The sequence below is a fragment of the Ruditapes philippinarum genome, unplaced genomic scaffold (genome assembly GCF_026571515.1).
Source record: "Ruditapes philippinarum isolate M1 unplaced genomic scaffold, ASM2657151v2 ctg11468_1_1_1_1, whole genome shotgun sequence".
NCBI classification, from domain to species: Eukaryota; Metazoa; Mollusca; class Bivalvia; order Venerida; family Veneridae; genus Ruditapes; species Ruditapes philippinarum.
Window position 1 is genome coordinate 3899 of NW_026851795.1, and position 16501 is coordinate 20399.

The 16501-nt window shown below is 31.2% G+C and overlaps 2 protein-coding genes across 2 annotated transcripts; one reads left to right on the forward strand and one right to left on the reverse strand.

Moving 5' to 3' along the window:
* Positions 1-4100: 4100 nt before the first annotated feature.
* On the forward strand, positions 4101-8605 carry LOC132739822 (uncharacterized). The gene is made up of 3 exons (XM_060727634.1): positions 4101-4576; positions 5692-5851; positions 6577-8605. Exons 1-3 carry the CDS (start codon positions 4276-4278, stop codon positions 7487-7489), a joined length of 1374 nt encoding a protein of 457 aa, XP_060583617.1. The 5' UTR covers positions 4101-4275; the 3' UTR covers positions 7490-8605.
* Positions 8606-8613: 8 nt separating this feature from the next.
* LOC132739811 (uncharacterized) lies at positions 8614-16375 on the reverse strand. The gene is given in 6 exon segments (XM_060727623.1): positions 8614-10814; positions 11145-11275; positions 11524-11650; positions 11873-12343; positions 14360-14833; positions 15707-16375. Coding segments are annotated over 6 exon segments (2478 nt in total). The 5' UTR covers positions 15824-16375; the 3' UTR covers positions 8614-9656.
* Between the last annotated feature and the right edge of the window lie 126 nt (positions 16376-16501).

Below are 16501 nucleotides of genomic sequence, written 5' to 3' on the forward strand. Positions count from 1 at the left end.
CCCAAATCCATGTTTAAAAATAAGACTTTTTATATGATCAAGCCATTTGATTTAAGTCCCTAGATTCTGCATAACATTCATTATGAGATATAAATAACTTGACAATTTATTGCTAGTTGGGTCAGTTACTTTTACTCCAGAAAGAGATAATTCTTGTATAATAATATCGGTTTGTATCGGTTTAATTCCTAATTCGCCATATATCATATGAGATGGGGTGGATTTTTTTAGATTTAGAATAAGTTTCATAAATTTGGGTTGTGTTCTTTCAATTAGTTCATTGTTTCCAAAGCCCCAAACCTCACAGCCATAGAGTAGTATTGGTTTAATAGTTTTATTAAATATATCTATCTGTAAATTAAATGACAAGTTTAGAGCTCTTATTTTTCTTAAAAGAGAAAACATTGCTTTTAAATTATTAGCTTGTTCTACTACATGCTTTTTGGCTTTAATGAAACTTTTTGTTCTTGATAGATAGACACCTAAATATTTATATTGATCAGTGGTTTCAAGATTTGCTTCTTTGAATTTAAACTTGTTTTGATAAACGTTACTCCTTGATCCAAATACAACAACCTTTGTTTTACTGGTGTTTATTGTTTATTTCCATTTATCACAATATTGTTCAAAGAGATTTAATGAGTTTTGTAGGTCATCACTACTTTCACTTAGTAATATGGTATCATCTGCATATAATATTATAAAAAGTTTAAAAAACATTCCAATTTCATTGGTTCTGACAGTGCAAGTTACGCCATTTACATTTCTGAAGCTTAAAAAGTTTTCCAAATCATTCAAGTATATTGAAAACAAAAGAGGAGATAAATTTTTGCCTTGCCTAACACCTGACATACATGGAAAGAAGTTTGATAAACCTTCATTTGTCTTAATTCTTGATTTTATATTGTTATACATATTTTTATAAGATTGAAACATTTCCCATTAATATTATAATTAAGCAGTTTTGTCCACAGTCCCTCTCTCCATACAGTATCAAATGCCTGTTTGAAATCTATAAAAACACAAAAAAGTTTTTTTTTTACTTGCACTAAGTATATCTATCAGGCATTGTAAAACAAACAAGTTGTCAATGGTTGAATGATTTTTTCTGAAACCTGCTTTGAACACATTATTGAATAAGATCTGCTTCTTCAGCAAATTTATTAAAGTCTAGTATTAATGATTGCTGTAAACAGCTTGCCAACACAACTAAGGAGAGTTATTGGTCGGTAGTTCTCTGGGAATGGAATACTTCCTTTATTTTTGTAAATAGGGACTATTTCACCTTCAGTCCAGTTGGTTGGTATTAATTCCATTGATTTTAATATAAGATTGAATATTCTGGGAATGTTAATAACGTTTAATTATAAATGATGATCTTACAAAAAATAATTGTTTTCTTTATCATTCTTATAAATGCTTGCCTTGCATTGATAGAGAAACAAAATTAATAAACATTTTATTGCTTCTATATTGAGAAGATGTAAATCAAACATGAGTAACACAATTTCAATTCATGTAAATTATAAAAAAAAACACTTTGAGTATTAAAACAAGTTCATCCTTTCAAAGTATTATCTGGGAAAGTATATTGTTGAAATATTATTTTTGCTAATAATGACAAAAATGTAATTCATAATATTAGTTGGCGCCCCCCCCCCCCCCTACAAAAACAAAAATCAACGTATCGTGAAATCAAACCTGTACAAGGGGTTGTTTATGAAGCATATCTTAGGCTTATAAATGGGTTATAACTGTAAACGACGTTAAAGCTATATAGTATAAAATGTCATTTTGGTAATATTCAATATGCTCATACAAGCAAGTCAGCAATTTGTATGTACATAGGATATATTTTTTTCAGTATGAGGTTTCCTAAATAGTGATTACTAACTGTCACAACATCTGGAAATGTTTTGAAAAATATTTAAAAAAAAACTTAGCGTCGACATATAAAGTATGAAAATATTGAAACTATTGTTCAGCGTCCGAGTATTCTTTGAAAATGTTCACATGTATATATTGATTTATATCCTAGTTAGAATGAAATAAAGTCAAAACTTTACTGATTTTGAGTTCCTTAATAGAAGAGAAAACAAATCAGCGACGTATGGTGACATTCAGCATGTTGAATAGATTTCTAAATAATTTCTTTATTTCATTCAGTTGTATGCTAGATATGTCAAATATGACCAAAGGACAAAGAAGATTCATTGTGATAGCACTTTTGATGATTGGCAGTTTGTACAATGGTTCAATTTATCTAAGGAAACTCAAGAGAGCGCATACCAATATTTTATACAGAGATTGTTTTTTTATAACCGTGAAATACATTTTATCGATTTGTCAGATTTAAGACGTACCCTGCATCTCTTCAAAAATAAATCGAATGGCAAGGAAAAGTTAAAAAGCAAATTATTTGTAAATAGCAGACCTTGATTTCGATATTGGGCAAATATGCACTCGGAAGTTGCAGCATTTTTAGTAGGTTTGTATAATAAATAACAATTCCTTTTTCGTGCTTGTCGTCCTGCTAACAGAGTAGCTGCGATATATAGCAATTACTTCTCCATCCTCCGTCCGGTTCGTCACCGTCCGTCCCGTTCACACAACTTGTCCGGACTACTTCTTAAGAACTGCAGGTGCAAACACATCAAAACTCTCGGGAATGATCAGTACCAAGTCTAGTTGTGCATGTCATTAGCTTTGTCCTCGCCCCAATAAGTTTTGTTAGGCGTCATGGCCATTTTATCATTTTATGGTTAAAAGTTTTGTTCAAACTACCCGTATCTTTTACAACTAAATGCAAAAACTGATTTTCCGTTCGAATGGCTTTTGCCCGAGTTTGTGGCCCTGGAATAAAAAGGCGTTGAAGCCTGTTACTGAATTTTTGCGTCTCCTCCTACACAGTGGCAGCAAAATGCCTATGAAAGGTACATGTGTAACAAACTGTATTGTATTAATATGACAATAAGAGGAAAACATAGAACACACATAGATGACAAAAGTTCGTATCTCATTTAGAGAAACAAAACACTAAATCATTAAACTAATCTAATAGCCAAGAAATCAAAGTAACAAACTCTTTTTTAAACTGGAACTAAGAACAACATTTTATTGTAATGTATTGTGGATCCATAAATATCTTTGTAATTAAATTGATTATCGATGACCTGAATAAATCAAATCTTCATTTATTTAGATAACAGGATCCGTATTTAGCCTGATTATCTTATTGATTGGTTGACCGGTTTTTATTTACATCGGCAGCTGTTTTACGACATGTTAATAGAGAAAGAATTGATCTAACACTGACATCCATAATAGTGAAATTTGAATCATAAGCATTATAAATCGATATATTGATATATTGTCAATTAATTGATTGCAGTTAAATAAATACATTCTTACAGCAAAACAAAATAACATGAACACATCCCTCGATATTATACGCTACATAAATGTGAATATTCTATACAATATACATTTGTTATCGAAAAATATAAATTCTGTAGAAGCTTATGTAATGTTTGTATAAAAATACTTAACCATTATAGCAAGTGCACATGTACTTGTTTTTTTTTTACATGGAATCGTTATTCATTTTAAAAGTAGTAATATATAATGTCTATGTTATTTAACTTAATTTAATGGACATGAAATATTCCAGAAAAGAATAGTATGCTGCTTTTTAAGTGGAGTTTTTACCAGTTAGTAATGTGTCACTCTCGCTCAAGAATATATATGCATCTACGTATTTTTAATTATTCCTTTCAAAAATTCAAACAATAGGCAACAGACATATAACAGTGTTGTACATTTTAAAAGTGTGTTTCGTACATAGGTATAACCAAGAATTAAAATTACTTTTAGACCTTATCGTTTTTGCTTTCTACATGACAATGTTTTATGATGCTAATGATGCCATAGACAAGTGTTTTAAAAACATGGTTCGTATCGTTACATAATTTCTGTTTAAAGAAACTTCATATAAAATTTCCATTTTTTATTTTATCATTTGTTACAAAAATGTATATATACCTACACAATGATAATTGTTTGACTCCATGTGTAATGGAGGATATATTTTTTAGCAATCTCATTAAAATCAGATCATCGTTTTTGCTCCGTTACTCTTCGCTACGAAGATCTGAGTACATTGCGTATCAGGTCGCCTCAAGTTGACCTTTACCCCATGAATATTAATGAGCAAACGTAATTTTCGTTGTCCAATCAGAATCTTCGTTTCAAACCAAGTTCGTTTAATCAATCAAAATGGCGTCGTCTTCATCTTTTGACAATTTAATTTCAAAAACGATTGAAATATTCAACATAAAAGAGCTGAAAAATGAGCAAAAAGAGATCTTGAAGGCTTCCTGGGAAGGGACAGACTGTATGGCGGTCCTTCCCACAGGTTTTGGTAAATCGCTGCCCTACCAAATGCTGTCAACAATGCGCAAGTTATCTGGCGAAACTGGGAGTAAGAAAGTGGTGGTGTGCACGCCGTTGTTATCGCTTATGCAGGACCAAGTTCAACGGCTGAGGTTGATTCCTGATGTAACTGCACTGTACTTAGGTATGGAAATTATGATTAGGCGTGTAAATGAAATGCGTTTGCATGAGTATCGTACGATAGAAAAATCTAGCTGGAAAATAATTACTTTAACTGCAGGCATTGATTTGCCTTGTACAAATTTATAGCAAAATTTTTGTTATGCCGTTTATATACATGAACTTGAAAGAATTTTTTTATAATTCCACATCCTACCCCTATTTTGTACTCAATATTTTCGTACCACAGATAATATATACTCGATACCTTTATTTGGAGCCTCTCTTTTAACTGGAACTTTCATTCCATTAACTGGAAGTAGACTTGTTAATTTTAAGTATTTTTGAATAATGTATAGATTAAACAAAGGACATAAGAACCCCATTTAGACCAACCGAGTTATCAAACATACAGTTTTTACACAGTGTAGTGCATTTCTGGATATAATATGTCATTTTTATGGTTATGAAATAAAGGTGCTTTACAGTTTCAGTTTTGCATGAATTACGCATTCCATTTACATTTTACCACTACTCAAGAAGCACTTTTTCAAAGGTTTTTTGATTGTTACAATGTATACTGTTATACATATGTGAATAAACTCAAAAGCCATGTACAAGGTTGTTTTTCACATTTCTTGAATTCAGTACCACCTATTTTTCCCAATTTAAGGCCAAAATGTCTGGAAAAGGCTAGTTTAATAAACCCTATTAACTTTCATTTAGTTCACAAATACATAAGTTTCAATATGACAATCTTATTAATGATGCTTTGCTACTTTTAGCATACATTGTAAATGAAAACCCTTTCAAAAGTCAAAGACTTAATTAATATGAAAAATAATGGGAAGAACCAACATATGTTCTTTTGGAGAAACATTCTTGGTGTGTCACATTCTAAGAATGTTTCATCATAGGGTGAATTACACATGTACCTGAAAATCATAGGATGGAATGGTGAAATTTACTTAGTCATGATGGTAGTCTATAGACACTCATACAAACAAATATTTCTGTAAGATTTCCATAATTTGGCCAGTGAAAATTTGACTATCAAGTCATTGAAAACTTGGAAAGTATATTCAGTGTCAAACACCACAAATTTTGTATTTATTTACTATTTCACTTTATGTGTTTTAGGTGAAAGTTCAGAGGCAGACAGAGAAATACATCATGGTAAATTTGACTATTTATTTGGATCCCCAGAGCTGTTAGTTGGAAGTGGTCAGTGGCGTGAAGTTCTGAAAACTTTCACAGTGAGCAACATAGTAATTGATGAATGTCATACTGTAATTTCATGGTAAGGAATTTCAATACAGCACAGTTTATTAAGATTTATAATAATGATTTCTTTCAGGTGATTGTATTGGAAGCTAAAAGCAGTTAGACACACTCAGTCTGTTTCTGGTAACAACCAGTACCTAGCAAAAGCTCATTTTTTTTGGCTAAAGGAAACAGCTTACCATTGGCAGAAAGAAAATATTAATGTGTTGTTTAATTATAATACTGCATAGATTAATGTCCAGTTCTATAAACAGTACTGTATGATTAAATATCATGCATATGAATGATTAACTTCCAAGTTTATAAAAGAAAATTATTTTAATATATTCAGAAGAAAAGAATATATATATAATATGGCATCAACATAAACATCTTTAATTCTGGAGGACATCTTACATATTAAACATAGCCTTTGTGTTCTGGGTGTGATTGATGTGTGGTAAGATAACATCCACACTCACTAAATAAATGAGCCGTGTCACGACAAAACAAACATAATGGGCGACCAGCAGTCTGATCAGGATCCATACTGTTGCTATCAGTTTCTCTACTTGTTATAGGGTTTGTAAGCGAACAACATGGATCCTGACCAGACTGCACGGATGCGCAGCCTGGTCTGGATCCATGCTGGTCGCAAACCCATTATGTTGGTTTTGTCGGGACGCAGCTCAAATGTTGTTTTTATTATTATTTATTGTCTTGTTATGATGTTTTATTTTTTTTTCAATTTCCTATTTTCAGGGGTGAAGAAGATAAGGGCAAGGCCTTCAGGAAGTGGTTTTCTTGTGTTGGTGAGTTGAGAGCTCTCTTCCCATCAGCTTCAGTTACAGCATTGAGTGCTACATGTAAAAAGGCAGACTACAAGAAGATAATGATGTCGCTGAACATGAAACCTGACTCAAAGATTATCAAAATGTCGCCAAACAGACCAAATATAAAACTTATCATCAAGAAAGTCAATTCAATAGAGTCAGGATTTTTACCACTTGTTGAAGCCATTAATGAAAAGAAAATGGTGAATTCTTTAATATATTGTTCTTCAATAAAGGATGTTTCTGTCATTTATAGTTTTTTAACTGCAGAAGTTTCGCAAGCCAACATGTTCATTGAAATGTTTCATTCTGAAACCGAAGAAAAGAACAAAACAGATATTATCAAGAAAATTACAAGTAAAGATGAATCATTCATAATCATTGCAACAAGTGCTCTAGGAATGGGAATTGACATTTGTAGCTGTCATTGTGTTATTATTTATGGTTTGCCATATAACATGGTTGATCTTTGGCAACAGATTGGACGTGTCGGGCGAGATGGTTCTACAGCTGAAGCCATCTTTTTATATAGGGGCCATCAGATGAAATCGTCAGATGTGGATGTAAAAAACTTGTATACAAGTGCAACATGTCGTAGAATGACTGCATTGACACCATTTCTAACCAAGTCAGAATTATTGTTGGTAAAGTCTTCAACTGGAAAGCACACTTGCTGCGATATTTGTACCAAGCAGTGTGATTGTAATAATTGTGTCTCAAATCCAGTTGAAACACTTTATATTGATTCAGAAGTTGGAAGTGATGATAGTAGCAGCAGCAGTAGTGGAACAATTTCATATGAACAAGATATTGGAGATTTTTCTGAACAGGAAGATATGTAGTGTCCTAATAACTGAAATAACTTTAATAAGTGCAATAGTTTCAAAGATAACATGAAGGTGTTTTACAAACTTTAACTTTTGATAACATTAAACAATTACATTAAGATATGACCATCATTATAATGCTTTACCTCAGCTTTGAAGAATATTCAAATAGGCTATAACTATATTTATGTATCTCTCATATCCCCTTTGGGAAGAAAAAGGTGTTTTGTAATTAATATCGATCGGTATTTATTGGCTAAATAAACCGCCTCCGTGGTCAAAGGGGTTAGAGTCGATGATTTCTAATCCAGTAACCTCTCTGGCGTGGGTTCGATCCCGGAAGATGCTTTGGTAGTTTAGCGCAGAGGAAGGTAGTCTTGGGCAGGAAACTACCCACCTTTATGACTGAAATACTGTTAGGAAAAGGGGTAAAATGAAACAAACAAACAAATAAACTATTGGCTAAATGCTTAATTTAATAATAACTATGGTACCTGATATTTTCTAGTGTAATTAAATCGAAACAAGAGGGTAAAAGTATTTAATATTTTACAAGATCAACCCATATACTTTTTAGAAAATTAAGGTTAACTTTGAAAACAGGCACTAAATTGACTAATTTGGTAAATTTTGGGGAATTTTTTTAATTAGGCTCCCCAAGTTAGTATGAAAATGGTCAAACACATATTAAAAATGCGTGGGATAGGGTAATGTTTTTACACATATTTCATAAAGTGTAAGTAGAAACAATCATTTTGCTTATGTTGATTGTTTTTCAGAATGATACTATTTGTTTCTTACCAAACAGTAATGGGAAAATGTTTTTGTAGGCTGTTATTGTTGATTATTTTAAGGTTCCTTATTTCTTGGGTGAACATACCTTAATATTTCTTGAACTAAGCTTTCCAAAAGTTATAACAATTTTATATTATTTTATTTTTACAAATAAACAGACATAGTACATATAAAGATACTGTTCAGTTCAGTCCTTGCAGTGCTGTACCCTCTAGCCGTGTATAGGAGACAAGCAATTCGAGAACAGAGATATTTTGCCCTCATTAGGTTAAATTGTTTTTTTAAAGCTAACTTCTGAAAGAATTATTACTATTGTTGTCAATGGCCATTGTAGTGGAGTTAAACTGTATTACGATTTTATTTGTAAATAAGAGTTATGGTTTGGGTTAAATCTTTTTGAAGTTTGACTTTGGAAAGAAATGTCACTCTTGTTTTAAAGAGATGATTCAATAGGAGTTGGCTGCTATACAGAGGTTAAACTGTATTATGATTTTATTTGTAAATAAGAGTTATGGTTTGGGTTAAATCTTTTTGAAGTTTGACTTTGGAAAGAAATGTCACTCTTGTTTTAAAGAGATGATTCAATAGGAGTTGGCTGCTATACAGAGGTTAAACTGTATTATGATTTTATTTGTAAATAAGAGTTATGGTATGGGTTAAACCTTTTAAAGTTTGACTTTGGAAAGAAATGTCAGTATTGTTTTGTAGGCTGCTCTGTAACATTTAGAAAGTTATGAACCTTTTTTACATAAAGCAATAAAATAATGAAACACATGTTATAAAAGCTGATACATTTAATTAAGCATATTTGGTTAAATCCTTACAAGTTCATTGAGTATTGCCCTAAATGAAGTTAAATGTACAAGTTTATTGCTTGGTAATTACTTTTTTTTTTCTGGCAGCAATGTATACATAACAAACATATTACATGGTAGTTTAATTGCAACTTATTGTTCTGTTTTCATCAATTTAAAATTTGTTTGAATAATTAAAGTCTTTGATATTAGATACATTGTTAACTGCCTTTTTTCTTATTAACACCAACCATGTGTTCAGAACTCTAAAAAAGTCAATGAAGCAATTTCATGAATGTTTCTTTTGTTTAACTTTGTAAATATTTATCAATTTGCACTACTTCATATATAATTAAAACGTTTTGTCAGAAACTGTGTTTTTTATAACTTTTTTGGCTGGGTTACATGTCACATCAATGTTTTAAATCATTTCATGTGGTGACTGACTGTTGGAAAAAGACTTTAGCTGCTCTCCCATGCATTATTTCAGGCACATGTTCAAGTGGAGATGTGAAATTTTATAATAATAGTGGAGTACATAGTTGATTCTTTCTGACATGTTCACAGATGACAAACATGGTTATGTGGTACAACTATACATGTTGATCCCTCAATCGCCTGTATGGACAGGCTGGTCGATGTCTGTGGATCATTGTTACAAGCCCTGTTGCACTGTTATTATATGGATTTTTATCAACATTTTTTATGGAGCACTTAATTGTCTGGTCATGCAATACATTTAATTGCTGTAAATCCTTTAGTATTTTACGTACATCATTTTTGTACTCTGGAACGTGATGAAAACCTTTACTTTTTCTTATATTGCTGATTTGTTCCACATGTTTTACTGCTTTAGTTAAGAGAGGATATTCTCTAGAATGGTTAATAATACTTTTTTTGGTTTTGTACCCAGTACAAGATAGTTTGGAATCCCTGTTTAACATCTCTAAATATTCATCAAGTGCAATGTTACTGTTTTTTCCACCCTGCACATTAACAAATCTATTGCCTTTGAAACGCTCTTTTTGATCAGCAGGAAGTATCTCCTCTGCTAGTGCTGTCAGCTGAATGGATCCTATTTCATACTTTATCTTATTAGTCTTGTTATATATGGGCAGCTCATATTTAGCAGACCTAACACAACGCTCACCATCACCCATATCAACAGCATTATCTAAATTTTTGTGTAACATAACAAGTTTGAATAACATTAGGATATAATTTTGAATACTGTCTGATTTATCTCTTTTTGGCTTCTTTTTCTTGGATTCAGTGTAACCATGCTTCTTCATTTCATGTTCCTTTAATGTTGAAACAAAAGCATATGACTTTTCACAGAAATGACACTTAAATCTATCATTTTCTTTATTTGACACCCAGTAATATTCAGAATTTGAACTGTCGTCTAAAGTTTCTCTCACTGATGCACAGATATCTATAGAATTTTCAAAGAACCATTTTTCTACAAGTTTTGAACAAATGTTGTTGAGCCACTGTATTTTCTCCTCAGCTGATAATTCATTAAAGTTGAGTGGCAATGGAATGTCACTATTTTCATCTGTTGCATTAAAAAAATCCATGAACATACAGACTATGATGGCATCTAATACAGCATAATACAACATTTTGTATGCCCTGTATGCATTTTTTACATCGCCCTTAGCATTTCTGTAATTTAATACATTCCGGTAGTATGCCATGGTTCCTCTTTCTCCACAATACTGTGTACTGTATGTGAGCTTGAAAATTGCCTATAAAAAAGTTGGATTTTGACAAAGTGATTAACATGTTTTCTAAGTTCCCAAGAACTTAATTAAAATTTTCAAGAGCCATTGGTAATTTAATAATAATATATCAATAATTATTATTAATAAATATCAATAATTAATAAAATATCAACATGACATAGCTCTATTTCTATCATATAAATTGGATCTAAATAGGAGCCTTTAAAGTAAATCTTTTAATAATTAGTCATGAATGAGCAGATTAAAAAACAATTTTAGCATATGATATCACTTATAATTAATGCCAAAAAATTCTAAATTTAACAAAACATAGTTTACAAAGACTATTCTTGCCTCTAAAAAATTCATCAATCTGTGAAAATCTTCAATTTTGGATATAAATCCTTCAAGGCGCTCCCTCGGACTGTTTGCATTCTTCATTGCCATCTGAGCACACTAGACCCTTTCGTCAGTCAGTCTGTCCCCTGTTAAACAATAAATTGTAATTAAATTGGAAATTTTACGATAACAGAATTATTTATAATGTAAGTAACTTAAAGGCCCATAATGCCTAAAAAAATGATATTATATTTTTTCTCAATTTTTTATTTTTGATGTCCAGTTACAGCTTCGAAAATGTTAGTTATTCGCCAATCTTTTACTTTTACTTTTAATTTCTTATAACATAAAAATTTTTCTTAAAACTTATAATGCAATTTAAAGATCAATTTACCTCCAAAGAAAACAGCTTCAAAAATTTCTTCATTGTCTGTAGGCACATACACTTCTGTAAGATGTTTAAGTAACTGTATGAGGTCCTGAGTTTTGTTTTCATTACAGTCAAACAGACCAAGGGAATACTGCAAAATATAATGTGACAGAAGTTTAATTTAACCCACATTTAAAAGAACACATATTCTTCCCTATACTAACATGTATTAATTCAAACAATGCTTAATTTAAATGAAGTTTAACTAAGTAGAGCTATATAAATAAAACTAAGTAGGGCTATATAATGTTAAAAACCTAAGGAAACACTGCATGTTCAAAACTGTCAAAAATGAAGGGTAAAATTGAAATACCTGTTCAGTTTTATTTCCACAGACATCTGAGTATTTGTGAGTTAAGTGAGTTGGGTAAATCTTGCCAAAAAGGGCTTGCATTTGTGGTACGTGTTCCACGACTGTTGTTGCAAAAATGAAAACCAGCTCATTTAGCAGAAGATTTTGTTCATGAAGAGAAGGAATATAGTTCAGCACAGAAAACTGGCCTGGAGTGAAAATGTCACTAGTTTCTGGTACTATTCTGTCAACTATGGCATATACATTAAATAAATGTAACGATTCAGTTTTTCTATCTGTTGTTCGGTAAGAGGGTAAAATATCCTTATCCCAATTATCTCCAACAAGTTGGTATTTTCTTCTGCCACCCTTTGCCCATTCATTCTTAATCTGTAAAATCTCCTCATTTAGCATACCACCCCAGGACAGCAACTTGCGATGGACTGTTTCTGGTCTCACAGTCAGTCCTAGCTTTGCAAGTGTTTCAATTGTCTGCAAAGAAATAATTCTATTGGGTATCTGATTGCATACATAAAAAGATGTGAAAACAAACAAACTGGGGAGAAAGTATTTCATACTAAAATAAAGGAGAGAAATAAACATATTGCCTAAATTCTTAGACAATTTAGAGACATCATTTCAGAAACATTATGCTTTAGTTTATTTATCAATTACTTTCAGACAAGCCAAGTTACATTATGTGAATTATGCAATTATCTTAGCTCAGTGCTTTTGGCTACTATAGAAGTTTTCCTCCCTCACAAAGGAGTATAATTGAGAAAATTACATACAATATTTTACTTTTTTCTTAATCATTGATACTATTATGTTCCTACAGACATCTTAAAAGTTTCAAGAGCTATGAAGTGGCATTTAAAACCTTATTTTCTAAAGATAGACAAGCATAAAAATAAGAACCTGCCCATCTTTAAAGGTTCATCAAATTATGCCTCAGTAATTTGCTTTTAAACTATTTTCAAAAGCTTTTTAATTTTGTTGTATTTTTATAGTATCCCAAAAGTTACATTTAGGCCAATTACAATGTACCTGAACATTTTTTTTCCATCTATTGCTTTAAATAACATATATAGTGAATTAGTACTTTGTATGGCTGTCAAAATAATACTTGTTTACATTTTACCACATTTTTTGATAAATTATTTCACATTTTCACTAATTTATTCAGGTTACAAGCATCTAACATTCTCTTATATCATTATTTAAACATAATAAAATTCATGTTTGCCCTTTCTAACAAAGTAAAAATTTATTTGTTTCTGAGTCATAATGAAAAATAAAATATCAATAGTGATTTTAACAAGAGCTGTCACAGGAGACAGCGAAGCTCGACTAATGAAATACTGGATGCAGTAAGGAGGACAAAACTATGAAAGAAAAATCAATTATGTATAATTATGTATTAAGTTATAGTAAAAAAATAATATTTGTTAACATAAATTCCAAGATCAAGGGGCATAATTCTAGAAATAGTCATGCTAGAGTTATGGACCTTGTCACACAACATTTGTGTAATGATAAGAAATATATATTTGAAGTTTGAAGTAGATACCTTAAAAAGAAAAGAAGTTATTATATTTCTTAAAGAAAATCCTAAGTTCAAAGAGAGATAAATCTGTAAATATTGCATCAAGAGTTATGAACAATGTCACATAAAATGTATAATAAGTATTTGAAATTTGAGGTAGATACCTTTAAAAATAAAAAAGTTATAATAAGAAATAACATTTTTCTAGTAAAAAAATCTAAGTTTATGGGGAGATAATTCTTGCAATATTGGTGCTAGAGTTATGAACCTTGTCACATATGATGTGGATGATGATAACGTAAACATATTTGAAGTATGAAGTTGATCCCTTTAGAAATAAATAAATAACAGAAAAAAAAAAATTTATGGAAAATTCTAAGTTCAAAGGGAGATAAATCTGAAAATATTGGTGCTAGAGTTATGAACCTTGTAACATAAGATGGGGATGATGATAATGTAAGTACATTTGAAGTATGAGGTTGATCCCGTAAGAAATAAAGAAGAAAGAGTAAGAAATAGTACTTTTTGAGGAAAATTCTAAGTTCAAGGGGAGATAAATCTGAAACTATTGGTGCTAGAGTTATGAACCTTGTCACATAAGATGGGGATGATGATAAGGTACATATATTTGAAGTATGAGGTTGATCCCTTACGAAATAGGGAAGTAACAGTAAAAACTAGTATTTTTTAAGGAAAATTCTAAGTTCAAGGGGAGATAAATCTGAAAATATTGGTGCTAGAGTTATGAACCTTGTCACATATGATGTGGTTGATGATAAGGAACATATATTTGAAGTTTGAAGTTGATACCTTAAGAAATGACAAAGTTATAGTGAAAAATATTTTACTGCACCAAAACTTTAATCTAAAATCTGGACGCGGACGCGGACGCCGACGCCGGGGCGAGTAGGACAGCTCTCCATATACTTCGTATAGTCGAGCACAAAACTAATATAATTTACCTGCTGTGTGCATCCACCATTTGCTAACACAAAGCCAATTAAGTAATGCACAGCAGACATTTCTTGACTTCTTGTATGCAGTACCATTGTAGTTGTAATCATCAAGTTTGTGTAAAGTTTACTGTCAATACTTCTTGGTATAGCAATATCACAAACAGCAGACTCCAGAAATTTTAATAAGCTTGGACATTTATTTTGAAGCTCAGCATCTAAAGACTGCCATGTAAAGTTAAACAATCCATCATATTCTGTTTTTCGTAAAATAGAATCAGAATTTCTTTTGCATACATTTTTACATTCATTTCTCACAATACTGGCTGCACAGTTGATAATCTCTTTTGAATGATCTTTTGCAAGCCAATCAAGTATAACATTTTCACAGTTTTTACCATTTAGCAGGACTTTACAAATACTTTTATGTAGCTCTGGCCATATAAATGCTGACTTTCTGCCACTTGGATAGTTGACTATTATCTGAAATATGTAATAAATATGTTATGACACTGGCAGCATCACTGTCATCAGTTTACAAGAGTGGAGCGAGATTTCAGTATTATTACATTTAATAACATATAAAGAAGTTTGGGTTATTTTGTTAATCTAACCAGTAAAAGACATTGTTTGAAAGAAATGAGTCTCTCAAATTAAATATGATTATAACTCACAACTTTAATACTTTTACAAGGAACAACTTCAATTATTTCAGTAATCTCATTTCTGAATTGAAAAAATAACTTTATTTCTTCAATAAACATATGTAATCAAGCAAGCTTGAGCATTTTAACAGTTCAAATACTACACATTCTGGCTATTTCTTTAATTTACTTCAACAAAAGGCATGCAAACCTCACATTTGCAGGAACTAAATAAATAACAGCTGTAGTGTAAAAATTAATTTGCTTTTACTCTGGGGCATTTACCTATTATCAATAACAACATTTTTCTCAAAATTTTAATTTTTGTACCATTAAATATCCATTCTTAGATAAGCACTTTGAACATATAACAACAGTGTATGCTTGTCACTTAGTAATATTGCTTTTAAAGAAACAGTCGGGAAATACTTTGGATTCAGCTGGTTGTTAAAGAGATCATTAACTAGAATTAAAATTATGGTACCCAAGTATGTACAGTAATATTATATGGTGAACATGTAAATGCCCTTCTTGTTGTCAGCAAATTTCATTTTTTTTTATACAAGCTGGATAAGGTTCATGCAAAATAGGGAAATGTAACTTGGAACATAGGTCATTCACAGAATAATTCATAGAAACAAAACTGAACATATCAAACAAGTATTTTGGCATGTAACAATGAACTGAACATTAACTTGTTTGAACATTTTACTTCAACTTCTCCATGTCCCTGGACTTTCTCTGGGAAAGCCAATGACTTTCTGGCAGTCTTTGAAACAGCCTTTGAAGCATCATAGATGTTCTCTATACAATTTAATAAATTTAGCATAATCACTTTGAACAAAATGTTATAAAAATAACAAATTTAGTGCAGAGACAATTACATTGTATGTAAGATATTTCATTAACTTTGCAAAAAAAATTTAAGTCATAAAACTTTGATTTAGACAATGCTGCTTCTGCTATAATCTCGGGCCTTTCCCTAGTTACTTTGGAAAAAGGTGCCTAGTCCTATTTATGAAATTTTGCGTCATAAAACTTTTCACACTTTGCCCACTCTCTTTTGGTATAGTATTTTCAATTGTACAATTTTTTCCCAACCAATGCAAATATCATGCAAAGCATAAAACATTAAAATTTGTTAATGAAATTTGAATAAACTCCAGCAAGTTTTGAAATCGGGAATTTCAGTTTGGAATTATTTTCTAAAGTAAGAATATTTGGCAAATTGGCTATGGAAATGGGTCTTTGTGATGATGAGGCATAATGCATGTATACTCAACACTTATTCACTTTGAGTTGCTGAACAGTGATATCGAAACTTTTCATATGCATTGTGTTCAATCCATGATACTGGCTTAATCCACTTATATTTTCACATATTTACCTTTATCCTGCTGCTGACTTGAAGGAGCTATCTGTTTGCATGCCAGTGCCTGAAAGCTGCTCAGCTGCAGGGGATGTTTCACTGTTACAGTGTTTGGGAACTTGGGAATTTTCAATATCT